At 36.7% G+C, this 25,216-nt stretch overlaps 3 protein-coding genes across 4 annotated transcripts in view; 1 reads left to right on the forward strand and 2 right to left on the reverse strand.

The window, feature by feature from the left end:
* The window catches only part of LOC136409028 (uncharacterized), a 74,040-nt gene that overhangs the window by 27,717 nt on the left and 21,107 nt on the right, over positions 1 to 25,216 (forward strand). The window lies entirely within an intron of this gene.
* On the reverse strand, positions 84 to 5,399 carry LOC136408945 (hemocyte protein-glutamine gamma-glutamyltransferase-like). Its single transcript, XM_066390172.1, has 9 exons — positions 5,217 to 5,399; positions 2,784 to 2,989; positions 2,501 to 2,727; positions 2,173 to 2,442; positions 1,645 to 2,122; positions 1,132 to 1,255; positions 703 to 1,078; positions 424 to 647; positions 84 to 367 (listed from the first exon to the last, which is right to left on the reverse strand). The coding sequence occupies exons 2-9, from the start codon at positions 2,980 to 2,982 to the stop codon at positions 136 to 138; spliced, it is 2,130 nt and encodes a 709-aa protein (XP_066246269.1). The 5' UTR covers positions 2,983 to 2,989; positions 5,217 to 5,399; the 3' UTR covers positions 84 to 135.
* Arms (Ankyrin repeat-rich membrane spanning) lies at positions 7,707 to 24,905 on the reverse strand. 2 transcript variants are annotated; one of them, XM_066390579.1, is made up of 28 exons: positions 24,752 to 24,905; positions 19,892 to 20,187; positions 19,359 to 19,490; positions 19,113 to 19,310; positions 18,916 to 19,062; positions 18,619 to 18,742; positions 18,349 to 18,566; positions 18,037 to 18,278; positions 17,488 to 17,726; positions 17,054 to 17,218; positions 16,771 to 16,999; positions 16,572 to 16,709; positions 15,799 to 15,947; positions 15,610 to 15,748; positions 15,345 to 15,558; positions 14,871 to 15,086; positions 13,948 to 14,166; positions 13,752 to 13,899; positions 13,595 to 13,696; positions 13,199 to 13,364; positions 12,960 to 13,138; positions 12,547 to 12,872; positions 12,193 to 12,366; positions 12,005 to 12,140; positions 11,854 to 11,945; positions 11,297 to 11,453; positions 8,784 to 8,981; positions 7,707 to 8,730 (listed from the first exon to the last, which is right to left on the reverse strand). In XM_066390579.1, the coding sequence occupies exons 2-28, from the start codon at positions 20,162 to 20,164 to the stop codon at positions 7,925 to 7,927; spliced, it is 5,526 nt and encodes a 1,841-aa protein (XP_066246676.1). In that variant the 5' UTR covers positions 20,165 to 20,187; positions 24,752 to 24,905; the 3' UTR covers positions 7,707 to 7,924. The 2 variants fall into 2 exon arrangements, with proteins under 2 accessions (XP_066246676.1, XP_066246677.1); XM_066390580.1 differs by having other exon boundaries at positions 14,886 to 15,086; positions 24,752 to 24,904.

Genomic DNA, 25,216 nt, shown 5'->3' on the forward strand with positions numbered 1-25,216 from the left:
GCAGCGTCTTTTACGGCGAAAAGTAAGGCCCTGAGAGAAACAGTGAAACGCTGAGTATTTTACCTACTGTTAAAGATTTATATTAAAAACAATAAAGAACTAAAGCTAAACCTTAATTAAATTATTTCATGCAAATTAAGTTTCGATTTTAACAATCTTGCTGGCAGTAAGATTTTTGATCTCTTTGCTGTTGAAGCACACCACCAGACGTTTCTCCCCTGTTTTCTTTGCCGTGAAAGTAATGTCAAACTCGACCTCCTCTCCAGGATCTACGTCGCGATGCTTTACGATTTTCGGCTTTTGCAGTCCAGGACCCTCTACGGTGTAACTGCAGTTCGTCAAGGAAACATTCAAAGGGTTTTTAAAGCTGTATACACGAAAGTGTTAAAACATCTAGCTGAGTTCGTTTAATGAGAAAGTCACCTGAATTTAACCTCACAGGGCTGATTAACGGTGCAGATTTCTGGCATTGAGATGGTCAAAACTGGTAAAATCATGGAGAAGTCGTCCTCCTCGCTCCAGGCCTGTTTGGTTTCTTCCACAGCAGCAGTGGAATAGATCTTTATTAATCCGTGTTCTACCAATTTGTTCAGATATTCAGCAGGAGTAACGCGCATTTGAAGGGTGTCTTCTTTACCTCCCGCAATCTATTATTATCGTTAACGTCAAATTTGGCTATATTTAAAAACATTGCAAAAAGACCTTAAACACCCCTTGAGATTTTTTGATGTCCCCAGCAGCAGATCCAGTATAAAGTACAGCTCCAGCGGTCAAAACTGCACTAATAGTTCGCTCCTCATTGGATTTATTGATGATTTTGACTACTACATCAAAGTCTTGACCCAAAGGAACTGTGTCAATGTCGATTAAATCGAAAAAGACGTCACTTTCTTCATCAGAACTGCGGATTTCGTAGAACTCTTTAGCGATGGGAATTCCCCTAACTGCATTGTAGACCGCTAATCTTTCAGCAGGAGTGTTCTCCGGGTTTTTGTAAAGGTCGGTGACATCCCAAATGTCCGAATCTCCCTCGCTGTCGGTAATGCCCACTTGTTTTGTCACGATTTTGCGACCGACACTGTATTCAGATAGTTGTTTAAATGGTGAAGAGAGGTGAAGAATGAAGCTTACTGGTATTTATTGATTGACATTCTGCTGAAACCCCAGTCAGACGCTTCGTCTTCTTTGAAGTGGACTATGTCGGCGTTTACTTCCGAAAAGACGAAGGGAGTGTCGTAGAGGAAGCCCACTTGGCCTGAAATAATACATTTTTTTAACAACAAATAAATTTAAATATGGTACTTAAAAAAGTTATAAGGCTTAGTAAAGTTGTGTTACTAAAAATTTTGCCATAATTCGATCCCCCTTAAACTTTACTTTGAACGGTCAAATTTGGTTGGTCAAAAATGGTGTGTCTTACTGATATGCCAAGTTTTAAATAGCGCTTGCGCACATTTTTCGACAAATGAATTGACAATTTAAAGCATCGAAATCGGAGAAAGTAATGTCACCGTAAGGTCTTACATCTTATGTATATGCGCTAATTGCGCCGGCGCAATTGTACATTTTTGGCAACAAAGTGACGTCCCATCTATTCTATAGATAATTGATTATTTAATATTTATAAAGTAAAAGTATATTTACCTTTTTTCACAGCTGCCACGGAAGAGGGTCCGCACCTGAACACCTTATCACTGGTTTCCTGGGGCGTGGCATCAATAATTTGCCACCCTCCATATCCAGGGGGCAAATCCGGCCTGGTCAACCACACGTCATTCCACACATGGAAATTCCAACAGGAATCGCGACAATCAATTTCATCACTGTCCTCTATTTTATTGCCGAATATGTCGAAATACTTGTCAACAGTCATGGATTTGTTGGTGTCATGGGCAGATACGTAATTGGTAGTAGATCTGCAGGGAATACCCAGGGCACGACACACAGTAACTGTAGCTCCTGAAAACACCCAACATTGACCATATTTGACAGGTTTTCCTCCAGAGCGCAGGAATTCGTCCATTATTCCTGGAGAGCCTGTCCAGGCGAAAGGGGATGTTCCGTCTTCGTACTGCCCATCCCATCGGCCCTCCAGGAGACCATCATCATCCACAGAATTTATCTATTCACATAAAAATTAGTAACTTCATTTTAAGGGGGTTTAGAACATACCAAAGCAGAAATTGCTCTAGTTACATAAACAGGACTTTGTCGATCCTCATATTGCAATCCAGATTTCTCCATTAAAAGCATGGCGGCCGGCAAGACTATGTCATCAAATTGTCCGAAAACCCAATGTTTTCCTGAGGGGTTTTTGAAGGTGCCGCACCAGATTTTTCCAGTTTCATTAAGCACATACTCCTTCCTCTCTTCCTCATTCTCTAAATAAACTCCATCTTGAGGACACCATGGATTGAAGATCACGTAAATATCCTCTGGAATCTTATTGGAAATAAAATTAAAAACCGAGTTACTTTTTTCTTTCCAAGTTCTTCTTTACCTCATAATCTTCTCGTTTCTCTTTTTGCCCTGCAATATTAGTTTGCAGGGAACATTTCCAGATTCCCACAGGAGCGTAAGCGGAAATATGCACTTTTAATGTTATAATAGTCCCATCGACTTGATTTAGACATATTGACCATCTATTAGGGTCATTGGGTAGTCGTTTTTGCTTTGGTTGTACTGGTAAAATCACTCTGGTACCTTTGACGACATTCGGTTTTGGACCTGGAAATTCTCATTTAGCCAGGATTTTATGGAGGTACTACTCATTAGGAACTTGCCAATTGCAAACCTGACTCTGACTACATCCTGATGAGGCACATATTCGCGGTCGAAACGTATGGCAAAGGAAAACGTGCAACCTCTGCGCAGGATGGGAAATGGTGACTCTGAGTCTAAAAGATCATACATGTCGGTGTTGCATTGTTTTCCATTGTCTTTGCAGTAAAATTCGGTACCTGTTGGTACTATTGGCTCCATTATTTGTCTGAAATTAATTTATTTATGCATGTGTATTAATGAATACCGAAAAGTTGGATATTTTAGTTAAAAATCTTGAGGTAATTATGACTAGGAATTGTGAGCACCGTAGGTAAGCGCATTTACCATCTGGTCAAGAAGTGTGTAATATTTAGTTAATGGCGTGGCAATGATTCCTATTTTGTGGCTTCTTGCAAACAGTAAATAAGAAGTGAAATATAAATTCCGAAATTAGTGGCCTTACGCTGAAGCCACACGAGTACAAAAAGTTAAAGTAGCCTGAACAGTAGTTTCAAGCAATAAGCATTATCGTGCATTCATCATGAAAATTGATTCAAGTCTTGATAAAATGTAATCTCACACTTATTTACTTCAATAAACAAGACGTATTACATGTAAATAAACCTATTATGTCGCCTGTAATTGAACCAAACCACATTAATTATGCCATAATAAGAGATTTGCATTGTTTCTACCGCATTACAAATTAACGCTTGATGCTTATTGAATTACTGTTTAATTCGAAACATACCTACGGCGTAATTATGGAAAAATGCGAATTAGCAAAATGTTTTTTAAATTACTGATATTGATTTAAAAAAGATGTTTGTGTGATTTAAAAGTCACATTGAGGAGACGTTTGAAGCATAAAAATTAGTTCTTCCGTTTAAGCATAAATTACACATAACGGCGTCTGCCGTCTACTTATGGTAAATTTTTCCATCAGGTGATTAGAGAAGACGCATTTTACAGATATAAAAAGATTTGAAGGGACCTTGACAGACACCCTACCATCTTTTATAATTTTTAGTTGGAGGGTCTGCTATGGGCTTGTAATGTGAATAAAATGAATAAAGTTAATTACCGAGCCATCGGAGCAGTCAAAATCAGTTACCATAAAAATAGGGCTCTACGATAATTCATCCTCAATAATTCACAGAATTCTATTTCTATTACATCTGTTCTAAAATAAGAGAATTCTAGATCCAAAAACACGAAAACACTCTTTTATATTTTTTTTGTTCGATTTGTTGTTTATAAGATATATTTTTCACATTTTTGGATTCAGAATATATGCCCTAGAATTTTCTGAATAACACTTTGCAGCGGCTTGTGTAGCCGGCTACCGGAAATACATTTACTCTTGGACTAAGGAAAATAACACATACTTTATTTGAGCTACCCTTAGACAGCGCCGATTGGGAACATGCCCCAATATGTTCATTTCTTTTTGTTACACGTAAAAATTGATAGATCTAGTTCGAAGTTTTTCAGAAGTTGGAAAATTACTAATCCAGGGGTAAATGATCAGATTTCAATGTTTGCTGCAGAGAATTATTTTTGCTGATGATTCGAAAATTTCTCTTTAAAATATTTGGGAAATGAGGTAACTCTCAAACGGGACTATTTTTCTTTGCCCATCCTTTTGATTTTGGGAAATGTGGAAAAATCTACGTATGGCCAATCACAGAAAATTCAGCCAGATTTCTAGAAATGCGGAAAAACTTACAGATATTTTATACGATAACAAATTTCTCACAAACACTTTTCAAATTTAGCAATATAATAGAACAAAAAGCATTTTGGCAAGATTCACTGAGTTACTAAGAAATCTCCGAATGATCTGTTTTGATTTCGAGAATTTTAAGATATTGATTCAGTGTCCTAATAGTAGAACTCTTGGCGTCTATGCCGATGATGCAATCCTGCAGTTATAAATATGTTCCCAAAGTTTATTAAAAAGTTAAAAATTTAGCGCTATACATAACTGAAAATTAATACCCAAGAATCGTTTGTGAGACCTGTTTAGGCACCTAATTAGTAATTGAAAGTGGTTTTATAGCTTGAATATTATGTGGACAGTCCAAATATGGTTAAATGCTGTTTATCAAATTCATGGGATTCTGTTAACTGGGTTCTTTGCCAGCTATAATAGTCAAGAATTGCAGTCATTATACGTCATAAAACACAAGTAAATTATCGTTTTTAATAAGATATTGTTAAAAAAAAAAAAACCTGTTTGGTACTACCAACAGGTTATTTTTCTGTATTATACCTGTAGAACGTTTTCCGTTTTCTATCGTCGTCGTATTCTTTTTACCTTTTCTGTCTTCCTCTGATTTGTTTTTTCGAAACTACGTAAAATTGAAATTAGAAATCCTCATGGAACAACGGAGAGAAAAACCACAAATCATAATGATAATACAGAAAGATATAAGTTTCAATTTACTTACCTTTAGGAATAAAAGTGAATCACTATAGGATATGTCACCAATAAAGAGGTACCACCTATGATACTATATGATACAACTAGCACATACGCGCCGGTCGTACCGTACAACAGACAAATAAAATTTCTTAGTTTTGCTTATATATAGACGGATTAAATCTCCAGATCACCTCCGGGTTTTACATATTAGTAATGCTCGATGCGAGACATCTAAGAAGCCGACATCTGAAGTAGTATTCTCGAAGTACTGCTCAATATATGATTTTAATTAACATTTCATTAGCGAGATAAGATTGTTGTTTTTTGGAATCAGCTAAAGGTCAAATATAAAGCATTCTCAGAGGCATAAAAACTAATCAAAATCTCAACTGCTGGGGTTTCATCTGGGTGGACTCTTCTAGGTTTTGTGGTTCATTAGGGCTATTAAGAATGTTCAGTACATCGCTGATTGTAATAATAATGGTAAAGTGCAACATATCAGGTGGTTGGGCAGTTTGGCGACATTGAAGGGTGAATCTGATTAAGTTTCGCGGTTTCTATTTGGGCAAAACTGGTGATAGCTATTATAGCAGCAGAGTTTCATTCTAATATTAACTTAACATATTCTGCCTTAACTTCCTTTCGATACAGTCCGCCCTTGGTTCAGTTTGGCTCGTATCTATCCGGGTTCTTAGAAGTTCGTGTTTGGTTTTATTTTATACGTCCATTTTATTTTATCGCATTTTTGAATGGCTGTAAAATGGTTATTTTTCGAGATAAAGGTGTTGCTCAAAAACGAATTAGAACGTTTTTACTTTAAGTTGACACAAATCCATGCGTGTTAACATTTGTCCGATCCATTTGTTATTAAATTGTACTTAGATCGGATGGAACGTATAGTGAGAATTATTCTACAGTGTGTGAATTTGAAGAGGAACCACCCTCGATATTTCGGTGATTATAAAAAATATGTAAATATGCAAAAACGTTGTTTTTCTATTTAAGAAGGACATTCTTTAAGTCGTTTTTCTATTAAATTGCATCCACCCTCTAACGGGGATAGAAACAACCAGTAAAATCTTAAGTGGGAAGGGGATTAAGTTATACTTTATTTGAAAGGTCTTTCAATTACATTTCCAAATTTGCCTTTTTTTTCATTGAGAGGTTTTCGAAAAATCCTGTCCAAACCGTAAACAAGCTTTGGTATCAATTGTGTTGTAGAAAAATTGTTCATTAATATTTTAAGTGTTCAAAATGATGTCCATTATTTTCTAAACAGTAATAAAGTCTATTTTCAAACTCTACATTCAAAAAAAGTTCTAATTGAATTTCCTTACATGCAGCCATAATTCTTCTCTTTAATTCTTCCAAATTTGACGCTGGGTTTTATAAACGATAGATGATTATTTTGGTTTTTAGTTATTTATTTGTATTTATAGTTGCATTTATTTAAATATTCTACTTGTAGAAAAAAGTAAGAATAAGACTGTTCAATTAAACAAGGACGGAATTCTTGACTTTTTTGTTAAATTACTAGATATTTATTTATTTTTTATTTTGTTTTGCGTGTTAAAGTTATGTGTTTATTTACAAAAATGGTATACACGCTTCAATAAACAACAGAGATTATTTTCATCTATGAAGAATACCCCCATTAGAAGGTCCATACAATTTAATAGAAAATCTACTTAAAGAATCTCCCCTTGAAAATAAAATCGACGTGTTTTTGCATATTTCATATTTTCTATAATCACCGAAATAACCAGCGTGGTTGTTTTCAAATTGACGCACTGTAAATGCGGTCACAGTTACACAGTCCAATCAAGAATTTTTAATTGCAGTCCAGTTTTTTGAGATAGTGCCATCTACACATCATGCGAAGTACTAGGCATTATGCAAAGGCAATTTTCTTCCGCCACGCAATGACCAATTAGACTATCCACGCATAGATGGAGCTACACACAAAGAATACATAAATGTACATAAAAAAGGCTACCTGATCAGTCCTGTCTCGTTAGAACTTTTCTGGTGATGGTGAAAGTTTCTGAATGGTGAAGACGCAATAAAACTTTATTCGCTATAATTGTGTAACTTTTAATCAACAGCAAAATCTATAAATTTATCTTGGATCATATTTTCGATGATTCTGCATGGAAGCAGCGTTCAGACTGTGATTGAAATCGAAAATTGAAAAAATCACAAGAATGCGGCATAAATTAATCTTCAAGCTGAGTCTCAAACCTGACTCAGAGCATGTTTTAAGAAACTCTATTAAATCATCATTTCGGGTACAATGCTGGACATCCAATAATTAATTAATTAATAGTGACTCAAGGCAGTTCCTCGAAATTTTGTGATACAAACTTTCGCCAGTTCAATGAGAAATCCTATATTACACGCAAGTGCATAATTTTTGTTCCGTAATAGAAACTATTACGCATATTAAAAATGATCTTCTGTAAACACTCCATGTCATTTTCAACGAAATATTCTTAAAAAAAATCATAAATAAAACACAAATTCACCCATGTATTTGTCCTGAACCATACACTTAAATTATTTACGCAACTAAGGCACGATCTACAAAAAAAATACTCCCTAGGGCTAATACTAAAAGTGCTAATTAACTTTTCCCGGAAAATATTATTTATGAAAACTCAACAAGGCATATTTCTATGAAAATTATCCTCCGGATAAAGTTATCTGCATTTTAATTTGTCGCCACTTCTAGCACTAATTAATTCTGCCAGGATTACAGTAAACATCCGTCAAATTTTCTTCAGAATCCAGGGCGTCTTGCCGCGACAAATGACCAGAGCCAGGCGATAAACTATGTAAACTACCATTACTATTGCTGATCTCTTCTTTGGGGTTAATATTGGATAGAAACCCGCTTAGGGAGCTATCAGAGTCTCCTGAGAGAGTCCGAATTCTGAACTTTGAGGGTGGGTTATATATTGAAGATTCTGCTTTGGTTTCTTCGTAAGCTTCTACTACTGAGGGAGTGTAGGAGGAATATTCAGGCGTATTTGATAATAGATTTTGCTCGCTCCGGCTCTGTCCCGCGAAAGTTGGTTCCAAAGGGGTCAAAGCGAGTCGCTCTGAACCTGAAGCTTTCACTTCGTTGGATGGGGAGGACACTTCGGAGACCAAAGGCGTGCTTTCATCACTAGTTTCGTTCAAATCTGGACTGGATTGCAACAGTTTTTCCCTGAAACGCTGCAATTTATCCCTGCTTTTTTCTTTGGAGCAAGTCCCCACATGCCTCCTAGGATTATTGCTATTGTCGATACTTTTCGAGCGCATTCTTAGCGCCGGTTTATGCGGCTTCACTTCCTTCAAACTCAAAGAAATCGGTCTCGATTTGTTCTGCTCCAACAACGGTTTGTTCTCGTAGAATACCGTGGAGCTATTAGAAGAAATGCTAACCCTATGCGAGTCCGATTCAGCTTTGATGACTACATGCCGCCCTTTTCCCACTTCTTGCACCAACTTAATGTTGGGTTTGTTGCCGTTAGATGAGTAATGTCGCTCTTGAGCTGAAAAGAAGATTTCCAGGTCAAGGGCTGTAAGGGTGGATTCGGGGTCCTACCTGGTGAAGGAGGTTGCGAGCTGCATCTCGAGCTATTATCGCTCAGACTTTCAGAGAAGCCGGCAACTGAGATTCCCACAGGTTGCCAGTGCATGTGACCCACGGGGGAGGATTGCAAAAGGACAAAATCGGTCTCACCTATTCCGGAAGCGCTGTTGGTGCGTGATCTGGTGCCTCGAGAAAGCGCTGTTTGTATGTCTACAAAGCGAGAGAAAGCGTAAAGGTCTGTGTGCGAAAAAAGGAGAGAAATGTGATGGTATGGAGGTTAAAACTGAGAGCATATGAGGTTTGGTGAAATGAAATCTTTTTAATCACTCAACTTCAAACAGTTTTTTCCTGCACATAATTGCGAGACAACATTTTAGCAAAGTTGTGAGAAATGGATAATTGCTTGAAATGCAAACCCTCTAAATATTTTTGATAGAATTTTGATAAAATGGCGAATGCCTGAATTTGAATAATTTACTGAATGAAGAGGAGACCAGAGGCGTGCTTTCAGTGGTCTCATTTAAATCATATTAATAATAATAATTTTAATGAAATGAAACCTTTGATATGCAGGAAGAATACTTTTGGTGCAAGCTTGGTGGAAGTGTAGTTAGTAGGTACTTACGTTGCAAAAATTGCTCTTCTAAAAGCCTCTCGTGGAGACACACACAGGAAGTTTTTGTTAAAATAATTTAACTGTAAAAAGGTCTTTTACCAAGGATTATTACAGTAAACTAAGCAAAAAACGTCACAAACCTTGTATTGATTACAACGAGTTAGTTAGTTCCGAATGGAATTTTAAAAACTATTTTTAGTACAATGTAGAAGAGTAACAACAAATTTTGGATTTGATAGTAACAGTTGAAAATTTCAAAAATAGATAATAAAATGGATGGAATGATCGAGCTGAAGGAAGCAAAAATTGATGAAACAGATTCAAAAGGCAATTTATACGATCGGACGGTACTACAATTTTAGGTTCTACAGTTGTGGATACATATTATAGATTACAGATTGATTACACAATTATAGATTGAGTAGTAGACCCTTAATCTTGTGATCCTGTGAATCCTTAACATTATGAAATTTGTTGTTGCTTTTCCAGGCCTTCGTATACTTCAGCCCAATCATTATTGATTTTACTACCTACCATAGTACCAAGAATAGAGGAAAGCTTATATGATTGCTTATATAGTGAGTACACAGGATGGAATATAGAATCATTTAATTATCAATATTGTAATAAATGTTGACAATTTGGCGAATGTGATTTGGTTATAAGCAATCCCATGAGCTATCTTCATTACAAGCTACTTTTTCGTTCTTTTTCCCTCAGTTTATAAAGTCGTTCTGGTAATGAATAAATAGAGACAAATAAAGCTAAGGAAATTTTAAAGACAAAAACCATAAATTTTTAAGAAAACAATATAGAAAATGCACTTATACAATCCCATTAAAAAGCGTTTAACATGCAAAATGCCAGTGCAAGCAAAAAGATATTGTCAGTTACTGAATTCACATTTACGCAGACGTCACACCACGAACACGGTTACCACGAGAAAAATAATTCTCTCTGTAGATCCAAATCAAAGCTTTATTTCTTATTCGTACAAGATCAGGAAAATACGCACTTAACATTAAAAAAAAACTTACGTCTAGCCTTAAACTTCTATGAGGAAGACATTGGAAATTTATTCATTATAGAGCAATTAGACTACGACGACGATTGAGATGATAAAAAATGTAACATAATTAATAAAAAACACTAAATTACAAGTAAATAAATATAAATAAATAACCTTGAGTCAAACCTTCAAATACCTAGTAGGGACTGGATGCAGGAAACTTGTAAAACTGACCATTTAACACTGAAAATTGGGTAAAATCAAAAGGCCGGATGTTGATGCATTTATCTTCGGGCTAAAGATAATGACATGGTTGACTTCATCACCGCAAAGGGGCGTTAATCGTGGACACGCCTTGAACTGTACGTCTTTATCTGTTGCACGTAAACATTGCTAAACGTATAGCTTAGCATTTTTAGAGGTCGAATAGTGTACTGTAGTTAGCTGGTAAATGTTAAGGACGACATATTTAAAAAAAAGCTTGATAATGAGTTTTAAGAGAAGAATTGTGAATTCAATAACTGCAAACCGCAAAATTATCGTTTCCTTGTGGCCGCAAAACTAAATTCCCTAACTACTAAAATACAGGTCGTGCAATTGAAATCATCCCATATTAACGTAAGTAGAGAAGCGTGAATGGATCAGCCGGTGCAAGTGTTAATAAAAACCTTAAAAATTATTCTTAGTTGTTAGTCAATCCCAAAAAATCTAGCCTAAGAGATTCATCAACCAGGAAAAAGCCACTTTAAACTTAAGACGGATCGCCGTCGCTGATAAAAATCGCAGGATTTGCGCGAGGGCCGCCGGCCTCGACGTCATCCTCATACGTCACCTTCTTAATGCATTTCTCAAAACTACTGCTACTCGTTTTTTTATAAATACCCTGAAAAATGAATTCACCTTGAGGGCAATCGGGGCTCGGCGGGATTACAGTGGTTTGAGGCAGGTCCGGATCGATTGGCACTTTGACGTCTTCAGTTTCTTCCAGCACGTCCTCACAAGCCTCTTCGTTCAGAGTTTGAAGAGCACCGCATATCATTTGTTCTTCGAGGGTCACCTAGAGAATGACTCCTATTAATTTCCGATTTTTTATTCAAACAGATACACTTAGAAAAAATCCGTTTGTAAATGCATTATAAGTCCCTACAATAAGAAATGTTCTCGGCCGTAAATCATCAGTTCGTAATTGCGAGTTTGTGGGATTTTTATTAATGTGGTTACAGTTAATGCATATGTCAATATAGATGGGGTTATGAGCTTATATGCTATAATTGTGGTGGGCAGTTACATTAATTGGGACCTAAATTACTTACCTGATACTACAGAGGGCGTAACCAAACAAAAATATTATTTAGTGGCATTAAATGCGAATAATCAAGAGTTCCAAACTGTCAACCCAACGAGTATCCACTATTACATATTTAGATACTCGCTGCATCAACCTAAATCTTTCTTACCTGTTTCTCGATAACGCTTTGTTTCCTCTCCCTAGGCACTTCAGTCTGCATTTTGCTATCTACTTTATCGATGGTGTTAGTTTTAATACTGCCTGAAAATTTCAATAATACTAATAACTCTCTGAAATTATTTTTCCACCCATCAAAATACCTTTCCTCTCGGGTTTTCTCGAAACAATTTGAGGGGGCGCCTCGTCCGGCCTCAATATATTGGCGATTTCATATTCCCTCAGTTGTATTAAGGTCACTTTAAACATTTCCCAGTCACCGAATGACATTTGTAGCAACTGATAATGGAAAAAATATTATTAATTTTCTCAGAATTTCCTAATATCAAACCTTCTTCAAGTCCTCCAAATCGCAGTGCAGCAGAACTCTTCCATTGATATTGTTTTCTTTAATTAACCTGATATAGTCAGGAATGGCATTTTGGTTAAGGTCTTCCATGGACGACAATAACTTACAAACGCCATCCACGTTCAGGGTAGGGAGACGCATTTTCAAGGCTTCGGCCTGTAAAAGTGCTATTGTAATACCCAAATACCGGGTGTCCCAAACCCTCAATTTCAAAAATGTGCTATTTCAACTTTTATTTTTGTGAGCAATATAAACTTTCCCATATCTAATAATAATATCACCAGAAGTAATATGTATACGAAAACCCCCTATGTATTAAAACATGCATCTGCATACATCTAAAATTGTCATAGGTGGAACTGTTGCCGACGGTCGAGATGCGCTAGCAACGCTGCCTAGAGAGTTAAATTGCGTCCATGGGGACGCCACTGAGGGCGGTTGGTGGTAGGAACCGATTTGTCCCAATTTTGGCAAGTTGGACCCTTGCCGCCTTTCCCTTATATGGGGTGCGGCGATAAATTGCCTTGTCGGGGGACCTGGAGGCCAATCTGCTGACATTTGACCGCTCCAGGCGGGCATGGGTGTCTGTGCAATTGCCTGGTACCCAGAGGAACGTACGTTAGGCATGAGCAAACCTTCGTCTTCAAAACATTGAGCTTCTTCTGCAAAGAAAATACATTTCGTATATTGACTACTAATCATACAGAATATTATTCAAAGTGAATTTTGATGAAAACTCTCATTCTCACCTTTAATTACTTTTTTCAAATATGGATCCAAATTGATGGTGAATGGAAGGAAAATCTTGAGGTCACTGACTAGGAGACTTGATCTGTGGAACGACAGGAAGATGTCGAATTTCTTTTCGTCCCTGTCGAGCTCCAGCAGTGGTTCCGAATCTTTAATCGACGATATCAATGGCCTGATTCTGAGTTTCAATCAAGTCCAATTATAATCAAGCACTAAACACAATATAATGAGGTCATACTTGTCGTAAATGGCTTTTAGCGGGGTATTATCTTCTAGCTGATCCTCGTACAGGTCGTAATGATAAATTATCCATGAGGTTCTGAACGGCCACTGCTCGGTGATATTGATCCACGATGCCAGACGATACCAGTTGAAATCGATTTGAAAGGCCTTCAAAAGGCGACCTAAGAAAATAATTTACAGTAACGAAATTGCAGAATTTGGAAATTGGTGTTTTAAGTGAAATTTCAGAGTTTTATTTATTTATTTTCTCAATTTTTGATTCGAGTTTTGTTTCTTACTTCATTGTTGGAGTTTTTTTGAATTTTTTTGGTACCACAATACTTGAAATTTTAAGTCATTTTGGAAGTTTCCTTTTTCATTCGCCTAAAAATCAAAGAAAAACCTTACTTACCAGTAACGTAAACTACATTCATCAGTCTGCGCATAGAGCGCGGATTAACATCACTGAAATAATCGTCCGTTAATAACATTTTGGTCAAGTCCTGAGCACCCCCTAAATAATACTCCATTAACTAATTACATTCACATTGTTTCCCGATTCAACCCACCAATCCTATTCAAATTCGACCCTATTGAACTGGCCACAGACTCCGAAAGTTTTAGCTTTCGAGAGCCTTTTCTGGCCCCCGCATACTTCAGGTTCTCCTTACTGGCGGAAATCAGAGCATTTTCGTTTGATAATCGCCGACTGGAAGACTATAAAATGGTTCACAGAAAAATTTTGTGTGAATGATAGCAACTGACCGATCTGGCAAGGAATGTATTCAAATTCTCGTCGTTTTCGGACCACCCGGTACTGCTGCTCTGCGCTTTTCGATGAGAGGAGGCGGTTTGCTGGGCCACTTTCACCTTTCTGAGGCCCGAATTTTGTAAATAGAAAGGGAGATGTACCATGTTGTTGAGGTAGCTGTGACCACCGATGTTACTCTCGGTAAAAAGGCGACGAGCGTTCATTTCCACAGCCTATAAAACTCACTTTTCATACCTATTTCCCAGGATTCCCAGGTAGCAGGGATATGTGATAATGACGTCAATTTATGGTGATTATCCGTCATAAGACGTCGGTGTTAATAATCGACATTACACTGGTATACGACAAATCACTTTCGTTATGACCAGAAAAAGTCGTAAAATTTTCAAGGTAACTTTGACATCACTTCATTCAGTTGACCATTTCTCAATATTCTTTGATCAGCTTTTGAGGGCAATTTAACAAGTCACTGCTACTTGGGGGTCTCTTAACCCCAAATTAAAGAAACAGAAAAATTATTATTCAGGCCGTTTCTGGATAATTTTTACAGATTAAACACACATTTTTCAGTCAATAAATAGGGAAAAATCAGAAACGGTCTTTAAACGACGATGACACACAACAGCGCAACTAACCTGATCCCAGGCAATCTGCATGATGAAAAATTGAAATGCGTAAAAATGAAGATAAAGGTGAAATTTGTCTTTAAAATAATTCAGTGTGCAATTCCACCGCTTACTTACTCGTACATGCGGAATTATTGCCAAAAAAAATAAGAGAAAAATAAATTCTGTTATGTAGACATAATTTAGAAGAAATACAAAATAGAGCTGAAACATCAGAAATCTGAGCTGAATTATCGGAAATGCGAGCTCGAATGACAAACAAATTAGTCAATCACGGCTGAAATTGCAACTAAATCACAACTTACCTTGGCAATGACATGGGGATCAATGGCCAATATCACAATGAACGGCGAATTCGCGTCAGAAAACAACATGTGAACAGTGTCCAGTATTAACAAGACCTTTTCCTGCTCGCAACTGTCCAAACCATCCACGATGATGACCAGTCGCGTTTGTTGGGCACTCAAACCGTCCAAACATCGCACCATTTCTTTCATTAAATTCACCTAACAAATCCGAACGTTTTTAAATGAAGTTGCAAGTTGTAAAAAATACCAAAGAAATCAAAAAGTTTTCCTCTGAGGCCTCTTGATATTCTAAAGATAAACATTCTAAGGAGACAGATCTGGAGAACTTGCAGGCCAACTCAATTAATCAAAAAACTTATTAAAATAAAATACTAAATTTCTCAACTTTTGAAAAATCCTGTACAGGGGAAAACCAATTGATATTCATGGCTTCAAAGAATTCGGATCAGAATATACCTCCTGCCTTAAAGTCTGCAAAAATCCCTCGCTCTTCAAAGTGTCCAGTTTGGAAATGGACCTCTGCAAATGTCGTCTTTGCGAGAAGAGCACTGACACGAACAATTTGCTCCACGTGTAAGCATTAGCGATGGTAGCGATTGCTAGCAAAAGCGCTGCAATTATAAGGATAATTTCCAGCGAGGATTTGGTTATGCCAAATGTAGCGGTATCTCTATAATTTCATTTATTAGACAAAAAGCTTTTGAGCGATTATGCGGCTTACGTTTGCTCGGAGCTCACGCGCTTCAAGTAGAAGGTCAAAGCGTTAAGTCCCACAACTATCATGCAGAAAGTGATTTCAAATATTATGACGTAGGGCAAGCAGCACATTTTGCGCCAGGTCCAGGTCGATGAAGATTTAACTAAAACATTGTCCGTTAAAGAAGACACTAGACGTGTACAGGAATGGTACCTGGTTTGGGTTTGAACGCTCTATAGAGCCTTGTGGCGAGAGTTCCGTAATGGCTTTCTATGGAATCGTAAAGAGAACCTATCATTTGAACTACAGAGTTTTCGCCCCCAGTGGTGCTACTAACTCTAGTCTGGTCTGTGAAGTAGAACCTGAAATCGTTATTCAATTCATTCCCTCGTAAGTTACTTCACAAATATAAATTATCATTTGGCTGCACTAAATGGAAATTATCAATTCAAAATTATTTTAAGAGCACTTTATCATGTCCCTAAACGCAGCCAGTACGAAATTTATTGGCGTAGAAAATCTATTTGAGAAAATAGATTTTTTTTTAATAAGTTCTTCTAAGTGCTCTTTCACCAAACCTGCTTAGAGAGGTGCTACGCCATTATTTCTTTACTAGTCAAATCAAACATTTTACTATTTATGCAAAGTAAACGAAATTCTATTCTACCAGAAGTTCAGTGAAGTAAAAGGTCGAATTAGTGTTTAATTTTTGAAAAATTTCTCTTCGAAACACAGATTGGATGACACTACTGGTTGTAAACTAACAAAATAGAAAATTTTATATTGATACTTGATATTCAGTCCGAAATTCCTTGATACAGACGGTCTATTTGAATTATTACACAATTTCAAAATTTTCCTTTTCTGGAAGTTATTTTAATGATTTTTTGAATAATCATTTGGGATTACACTATGCCGCTGATTTGTTGCTAATCAAGTTGAAAGTTTGATAATTTTTCCACAATGCTTTATTGGCTTCCCCTTACCTTATTGGCTGCGCTGAAATGCCGTCATGGCTAGAGGCCCCCGGTGGATGGCAAAACAATATTTCAAGCACCAATTTAATATTATTCATTTTCCTAGTTAGCTTTACGTTCAGATTGTAGGGCCAATCCCAATCGTAGCTGTCAAACAAAATTATTTACAAATCACTGAGAAAATTTCCTACCAAAAACACGTTTATACCTCTTACTAGCGAACCAAATAAACCCTAAAAATAAGAAACACAGCAGGAAAAAGGCTACGGCCACACCGAAGGACCAAATTTCGGGCTGAATCCTATCGGTAGTGGCCTCTATCACAATATAAACGACGGTGGCGACCACTATTGACAAGTGAAATATTAGTAGAAACAACAAGCTCGGGAGCTGGAAAGTTGGATCCACCCATTCCCGAGCGAAATTCTTCATTTCATCTATATATAAGGAATCTTTTATTAGGGAGAATTTAAAAAGAAAGTTGTTGGTACCTCTCAGCTTAGTGAGTAGAAAGCTTTTTCCACTTCCCCATTTGGCATATAATCCCACGGTAATCGGCATGGATAGACTGGGCTCGCTTAAAATGTCAGCTAAAGCACTGCTGTAGAGGTCATACCCCAACATGTTCTCATTGTCTTCGTTGGTGTTTAAACGCCCTTAAAATATTCAAGTCAAATAGATTGAACCCCCACTAAATTGCTGCTCAAAGTTGCGCCATTCAATAAGTGAAAACTACTAGAATACACCCCGGTAAGTAATCTCCGAAAATAGATAACAAAACCTGTTCAAAAATTATTTTAAATGTGAAAACTATAAATTATGCAGAAAACTCCTAGTCGATTGAATTTAAAATATGTAGAACTCGGATAAAAAACCTTATACAGGTTGTTTTATTATTTATTTAACTTTGAGAAAAAAAACTCACTTGCTCCGAATATCTGCCCTAAAATCGTTTTGGGATAATTCATGTCGATGTTATACGGCGTCTCCCCCCCCCTATTAGGCCTATAGAGCAGTTGGCTGTGTTTGGGGTTTCTCAGCAATATCTCCACGATGGCCTTGGACCGAGCTCTCATTGCTATATGAAGGGCGGTGTCGCCCTTTTTATCCGCAGCAGAGACTTTCGCTTTTTTTTCTAGCAACAACTGCACCATCTCAGCGTTACTAGTTCAAGGAAACAGGCCAGAGTATAGCGGGTATTAATAATTTCAAAAATTTCAATATCTCGAATGGACAAAAACTGTAAAATAACACTTTTTGCTGCTTTGTGCAGTGATTTTTTCTTGGTGTGATGGGTCATTATCTTTAAGTTGTGAAATAGATGCCAAAATGGTTAGTAAATTTTCATAACTACGGGACATACTACAGACTTTTTCAAATTATCAGATGTGAAAGTTACTTTTTTCCAAAGCCTTCATCATTATCAAAATATTCTGATTGCAATTTTCCCTTTGCCATTTGAAGGGAAACTTACCGGTTTCTAACCGCTTTCAATAAAGGAGTGTCCCCATCTTTGGTAGCATTTTCTAGATCCGGGTTATGCGTCAACAACAGCTTTAAAATGGCAACATTTCCTTTTTCGACAGCCATATACGTAGCTGACTTTCGATCTTTGCCTAAAATATCCACGTCCGCATATTTTTTCAGCAAAGCTTCAACCACGTTTTTGTGCCCTCCCTTTACTGCGTGGATTAAATTTGTATCTCCGGCTCTGTCCTGGAAGTAAATTTCAAAAATATCTCTCAAATCTTAGGGTAAGTGAAGAAAATGAAAAAGATGTGTTTACCTGTATATTAATGTAAGCTCCAGCGGAAAGAAGAGCAGTGGCGACCTCGTAAAAACCCTCTTTACAGGCTATAGTCAAAGGGCTACATCCGTCTTTGTCCAGGGCATTGACATTGGGTTTATATTCCAGCAAAAGGTTTATTACGTCCACGTGATTACCGTAAGTGGCAACAATCAGCGCGGTCCAAGAATACATACCCGCAGTGTCGATATTGGCCCCTGTCAACGAGTTTCTTATAAATTTCTCAAAATTTGCCGTTTAAATACCCACCAGCTTTCAAGAGAAGCTCCACAATTTCTACAAAACCTTTCCGGCAGGCCCACACAAGACCCGAAGTTCCATATTTGTCTCCGACATTGACTTTGGCCCCATGATTAATTAAAGCCCGAGCAATCTAGGAATAAAACGTCTTTAAGACCGTGAATACGAGTACATAGAGTTTCAATTTTTCAATCCCACTTATCTCTTTTCCATTGATCCCCCCACATGAGGAGACATTTTGCATTAACCTACCAGTTAGGAGGGGTCAGGCAGTAGCGTTACTTCGTTTACTTTCAAAGCACTCACCTCGAAATGCCCCCTACCGCACGCCCACAACAACGACGAAATGTGGTAATTTCCATGGGCATTTACCTCGGCGCCCCTGTCCAGCAAATGAAGGGCCACATTCGAATGCCCTTTGTAGGTCGCCCACATAAGCGCCGTCCAGCCGCCCTAAAAAGCCTTTAAAGTCACATCGAAAACAGTAAGAAATACTGAAGTACCATGTCGCGATGGTCAATTTCGGCGTTGTGCTCCAAAAGCTGCAAAACAATGTCGTAATGCCCTTCTTTAGCCGCACAAAGTAGAGCGGTCCAATTGTCGTTATCTTCGGCATTGGGGTCGGCCCCATGGGCCAAGAGTTCGCGGACAAAGGCGCTTTTGCCTTTTGAGGCGGCCACCATGAGAGCAGTAGTGGCGTTCTAGATATAAATTTCAGCAAACTTTTCTTTTTTACTTAAAAAACTTACCTCATCTCGGTCATCTATCTGCACTTGTTTGCTTTCTAGGAATGACTGAAGCCCTTGGAGGTTGTCGCTATTGACGTACGATATCAGCGATTGGAAGCATAGCGATACCATCGACTCAGTCTTATGCAGCGTCTGTAAAAGACCGTTATTAATAAGGATGATAAAATGAAGCAATATTAAGGTTAATGAAAAAACTGCACCTTCTTCATAATTTGCGTTCGCGACATGTTCGGTTAGTGAAATGAAATTATTCAAATCTACATAAGATTGTCATTGCTGGAAATAAGTTAGCACATGATATTAGTGCTTTTGTGTGGCTTTGTGACGAGTGTAAAACACACAATGGAAATTACTGGTAAACATAAGCCAAACCTGAAAGCATTCTCAGAAAAAACAAAAAAAACAACAGTTTCGTTGACCTTAAAATGCTTCCAGCTCCGTGGGAACAATAAAACACTGTTAAGTCAAGCTAAATATCATCAGCCGAACACTCGGTAAAGACCAAAAAATTCAAAGCAACACCCAGAACTAACATTATGGGAATGTCTCCTCAATCCCAGGCCGAAACTGAATTTTCGACCGGTGTCCCCATCAGGGGAGGTGAGGGTGAAAGACGGTAGTCCCAGATGGGTCAAAGAGCCTCTCCAGCTAGACGAGACTGAGGCCGAGCTGCTAGAATCTCCTCTCTCAGGGAGGGCCAGCCATAGCAAAGAGGGCCTCCTCCTGGAGGGCGTTGGTAGCTCCGAGGCGATACTATGACGGCTTTTACTCCTCTCCTCCAGATCTTGGTCATTTTTGCTGGCCATGAAGGGGGGTCAGGACTCGTCATCTAGGTGGATGTTGAAATTTAGAAGGCCATTTAGAAGATATGGCTCCCGCTTTACCCTATTTGTCGGATATTTATAGTACCGTAACGAATTTGAGGATCTTCCCAAGCACGGCTCACCTATTCAGTTTGCGTGAGTTTACTGCAGTTTAGTAATCAACTAGGAACCTAATTTAAGCAAATGAGGTGAATTTAAGCTAATAAAATGTATTTATAAATCATCGAATGATATATAAGACAAAATTTAACATAAGACTGAGTTGTTACATAACATTAAATACCTGACTATGGGAATGGTGGTGGTGGTGGTGAAGATGATGAGAGAAAATTCTGGATCTTAAGGCTCTCGCCGCCATCTCAACCCACAAAGTCACGATGCACAATGAAAATTATTACCCATATGAAAGAGCAAATTAATCAACACTAATTAAAAGCACACCAAATATTTAAGGAATGGAAGCAATAAAATTTATTGGCTTTCGCGGAGCGCGCTAGTAACAAACACATGGACGAGTTAAATGCATATTTATCGTTTCGAGTGTCAATAAATGTTTATGGAAAAGGCAAATTTACCTTTTCTGTTGTCAATCGAAGATTAAATGGAAATGAAAACGTAGAAATGTCTACACAAGTTGTCGAATAGTAGTAGATAATGTTTTATGTAACTCTGAAGGTTGTGGCTATTGAGGGAAGATCCTTACAAGAACCTAGGCCAGTGAATCAAGTCTCTGGCAACTGTATTAAGGAAACGTGGAAAGCAAGTGAAACTGTTAGTCAGTTTCGTGATTTCTATGGAAATAAAAATAGACTTTACAGTACATTGATCTAGTCGCCGTTAGGGTCGCTAGGTCCTAGAATAGAGACCCTAAGAAATATTTTTAAACCTCAAGTAAAAGTCAATGAAACTAAAATTTTATACAGGGTGTCCCACAAGTGTTTCATTATATTTCAGTGGGTAATAGTACATTGAAAAATAATATGACTCCCCATATAAACCACATTCCAATAATGCTTCATTAAGAAGATACAGGGTGTTAAACTTTACTTAAAAAATCCAACTTTTAATGATATATTCAAAACCGTTTGAGATATGTAAGTGAAATTTGACACGTTTTGAGAGTTAATGTAGACGCATTTATTTATGCAAAAAGGCTATTTTTCATTTCACCAGTGGCGTGCGTACGGATATCTCTCAGCACATTTTTAAAGAAAAAAATGGTGTGCCACTGCTTTTTATCAAAATAAAAATTATTTTTAGAAGTTCAATTTCATTTAGAAGAGAAATACTCACTTGACTCTTTTTCGTCCGACGCATCGTTTGCCAGTAAAAAATTGAATACCGTCTACATGCACGATATTCTCTAAATGGTTTTAATAATATTAAGTGTGTTTTAAATATTATTTATTTGCCGTAATATTACAGAAATTGTTCAAATTGGTGGCCATTTTGTTCAAGACATAATTTAGCTCGCCATTACAATTTGCCATTCCGTAAATAAGATGCATATCCGCAAGTTCAGCTGATGTAAATTGAGCCATTATAATTAATTTATTAAGTTAAACAAATTAACACAATTGAAAAAAATTATACATTCAATAAAATATTTATAAAAAGTTGTTATTTAATGACAATACATTAATTTGTAGGGTAGTCATAACAACGCATATCATAATACGTCAAGTACTTGACAGCAGCTATCTGGATTTAAGTTAATCGTTATTATTAGTTAAACTTGCGGATATGCATACTATTTGTGCATGTAGACGGTATTCAATTTTTTACTGGCAAACGATGCGTCGGACGAAAAAGAGTCAAGTGAGCATTTCTCTTCTAAATGAAATTAAACTTCTAAAAATAATTTTTATTTTGATAAAAAGCAGTGGCACACCATTTTTTTCTTTAACAATGTGCTGAGTGGTGTCCGTACGCACGCCACTGGTGAAATGAAAAATAGCCTTTTTGCATAAATAAATGCGTCTACATTAACTCTCAAAACGTGTCAAATTTCACTTACATATCTCAAACGGTTTTGAATATATCAATAAAAGTTGGATTTTTTAAGTAAAGTTTAACACCCTGTATCTTCTTAATGAAGCATTATTGGAATATGATTTATATGAGGAGTCATATTATTTTTCAATGTACTATTACTCACTGAAATATAATGAAACACTTGTGGGACACCCTGTATATAAGATTTTCACACAAATATGTATATATCCTAAGAAGGACAACCATTCATTCTTTTAGCAAAAATGCGATAATTTTTGATATCTCAGAGGTATAATTATTTTTAAACTTTTATTATAATTTTTATAAGACCATTGGTGCCCTCTCCTACGCCAGCCCGTCTCCTCGCTTTACAATCTCGGGCCCGTGCGCCAATGCACTTCACAACCAACACTCAAGCAATATTTGCCAGTTTCTATACTCATTAACACTCTCACTTCAAAGCAAATGTTGTCTAGTCGTAAAGGAAATTACAACTCAAACAATTTTATAAATAAATCCTCTGAACTGTAATGATAAGGAGATCGTAACCAACACAAACAACTTTGATTAATACCTGGTTGGAGGCATATCTGCCAGTGGTAGCTTTAACGAACTGAAAATACGGCACTGCAGAGCCATAGCTTGGTGGAATGTGATGCAAGAGGAGAGGAACTCGCTCTTGGACTCTTGAATTAGATGAGGACTGAGTTCGGTCACTCTGATCACTCGAAGTGCTAGTGGTGCTGGTCCTTTTCGGCATTTCAATTTAATGTTAAACGTGAATAATTCTACGCATCACAAGTCGGATCGAGTTATGATGGAATATCGACTGTGTATGATGTATATGCAGAATAAAATCGTATCAAAACAGATAAGATGTGTGCTCAATGAGAAGCATTATGTATATACGCATAGATGTCATTGTCAGGTCGTACACAGTTCTTATTAACAGATCAAGATTAGAAAATGAAAAATAACTTTGAACGATTTATCTTATCACAGCATTCGTATCCTTGACACTTGGGTGGATGAGCAGAACCTAAATATGCATTTACCTCGCTATTTCGTTCAGAACTCCGATATTTTGCCCTAAAAGACAAGTCCATCCACTTCGTTGGCAACTGCCTATAAGATACACTGGGGACTTCATGCCTGGCCGTAGATTTATGAGACATTTTCTCTAGTCACTCACATATAACCACTTCATAACATGTACTCACAGACCTCATGTAAGAGGTACACCCGCACACATTTGAACTAACGAATGTATGTTATTTTTTCGTTCTTATCATCGGCGAATGAAATTGAATTGGCACGATAAGGCTAATCAGATGACTGTAAAGTAGATACCTTGTTGCAAAGATATGGGCTGCAATATTGCTAATAGTTTGGAAATTGACGTTAATCAAGCGTTAAATGTCGAGGTGACTAAAAGCAAATTGAGATTTGAGGCGACACAGAAAACATTCAAATCAAAACTAGGTAATGTTTTGTTGTTCTTAAACAGTTATAATAATATTACTGACATACATTGGCTTATTTTGTACACTTTTTTACAATTTTTTTAGCCTCTCGCCTTGCCTGCAACTAATTATTCATTAAATTCAATACAAAATTAGGTTGTAAGAAAATCGTTTAGACTACTTAATTTTTAATTTTAGTTAAACACTTTTTTCAGATAATTCCTCTACTTCTCTAAATTTATATTGTTTTGTTTTTCTTCCCTTTACTTCCCTAGAAGTTCCTGTACTTCCCTATGTCTATATGCTAATCACAAAAATACAATAAATCTTGAATCCTAATATCAAAGATGACATTTCATTTGATATTTATTTCCATAGTAATCATAAGTAAAATAATAATAGAGAAAATTATTAAATAAATTAAGTCATTAGGTAAATAATGAATGATATGTGTGTTATTTGTTAACATTTTATTTAATCATTTTAAAAAAAGGTGAGAAAATCTACTTCCCAGTCATTTAACACACCTGACAATGATGTTTTTTGAACCTAAGCCTAACCTACATATTATTATTATTATTATTGTTAGTATGATTATTGTTATTATTTTATTTTCTCCTCTGAAATGGCTAATAGCTTATTTTTATGAGTCGAGAATAAAATATCTGTAGCTGATGGTGGTGACATGTCTGCAATGCAACAATGCATTCATTGCATTGTCTGAATGGACTCCAGGTACTAAATTTGAAGAACAGCTCAAATTTGTAAATTTTGTAATACATATTTTTGTAGTATTGATTGTTTTATTCTTTTTTAATTTAATAAATAGTTTAATATTAAATCACAAGTGTTTTTGTTCTTATTTCCCTATGACTAGACACACTGTAAGGAAGTATACATTTTAATTAAAGGGAGTTCAACACTAATGTAACTTTCAATTAATCAAAATCCAGGTTAATCAATGCATAGCTTCATCACCTAAACCCTATAGTTTGATAAAGGACAATGTTTGTTGATGGTTTTAAGAAAGAAATACCTTTCTAAGGAGGAATTTCTGGCGTAAAATTAATTTAAGAAGAAAGGCTAGATGAATTTAAGCTTCAGCTCTCACCTGAATTAGACGCCAATGTTGAAGATTGGCAGATCAGGGCCCAAACTGCAAAGATGCACCGTAACGCTCCGCTTTCTTCATTCAAGGTCTGACGGTCAATTCTTAAATAATTTTTATATGAAATTAATAACTTTTTAATTGAATGTTTATAAATAAACATTCCGAGATAATTAGACGTCTGTCAGGAACATATGCTATTGATTAGTAATTGTTTTCTGTCTACCTTTCTGAGACTTAGATTTCCAACTATAGTACAAGATCAGACAATTGTCTTAAAAATACTACAAATTGCTAATTTTTATAGAACATTTTATTCAAATCAAAAAATTAGTTTTTGTATAATACATAATAGGCCATGAACTTTTTTCAAAAAAAAAAAAGATTCCAAATTTATTGTCTAAAATAGCAATTCTCTCACTATTTAACTGACTTCGTCATTTGTCCAAGATCTCCATGCTCTCAAAA

Source organism: Euwallacea similis, chromosome 5, assembly GCF_039881205.1.
Source record: "Euwallacea similis isolate ESF13 chromosome 5, ESF131.1, whole genome shotgun sequence".
NCBI classification, from domain to species: Eukaryota; Metazoa; Arthropoda; class Insecta; order Coleoptera; family Curculionidae; genus Euwallacea; species Euwallacea similis.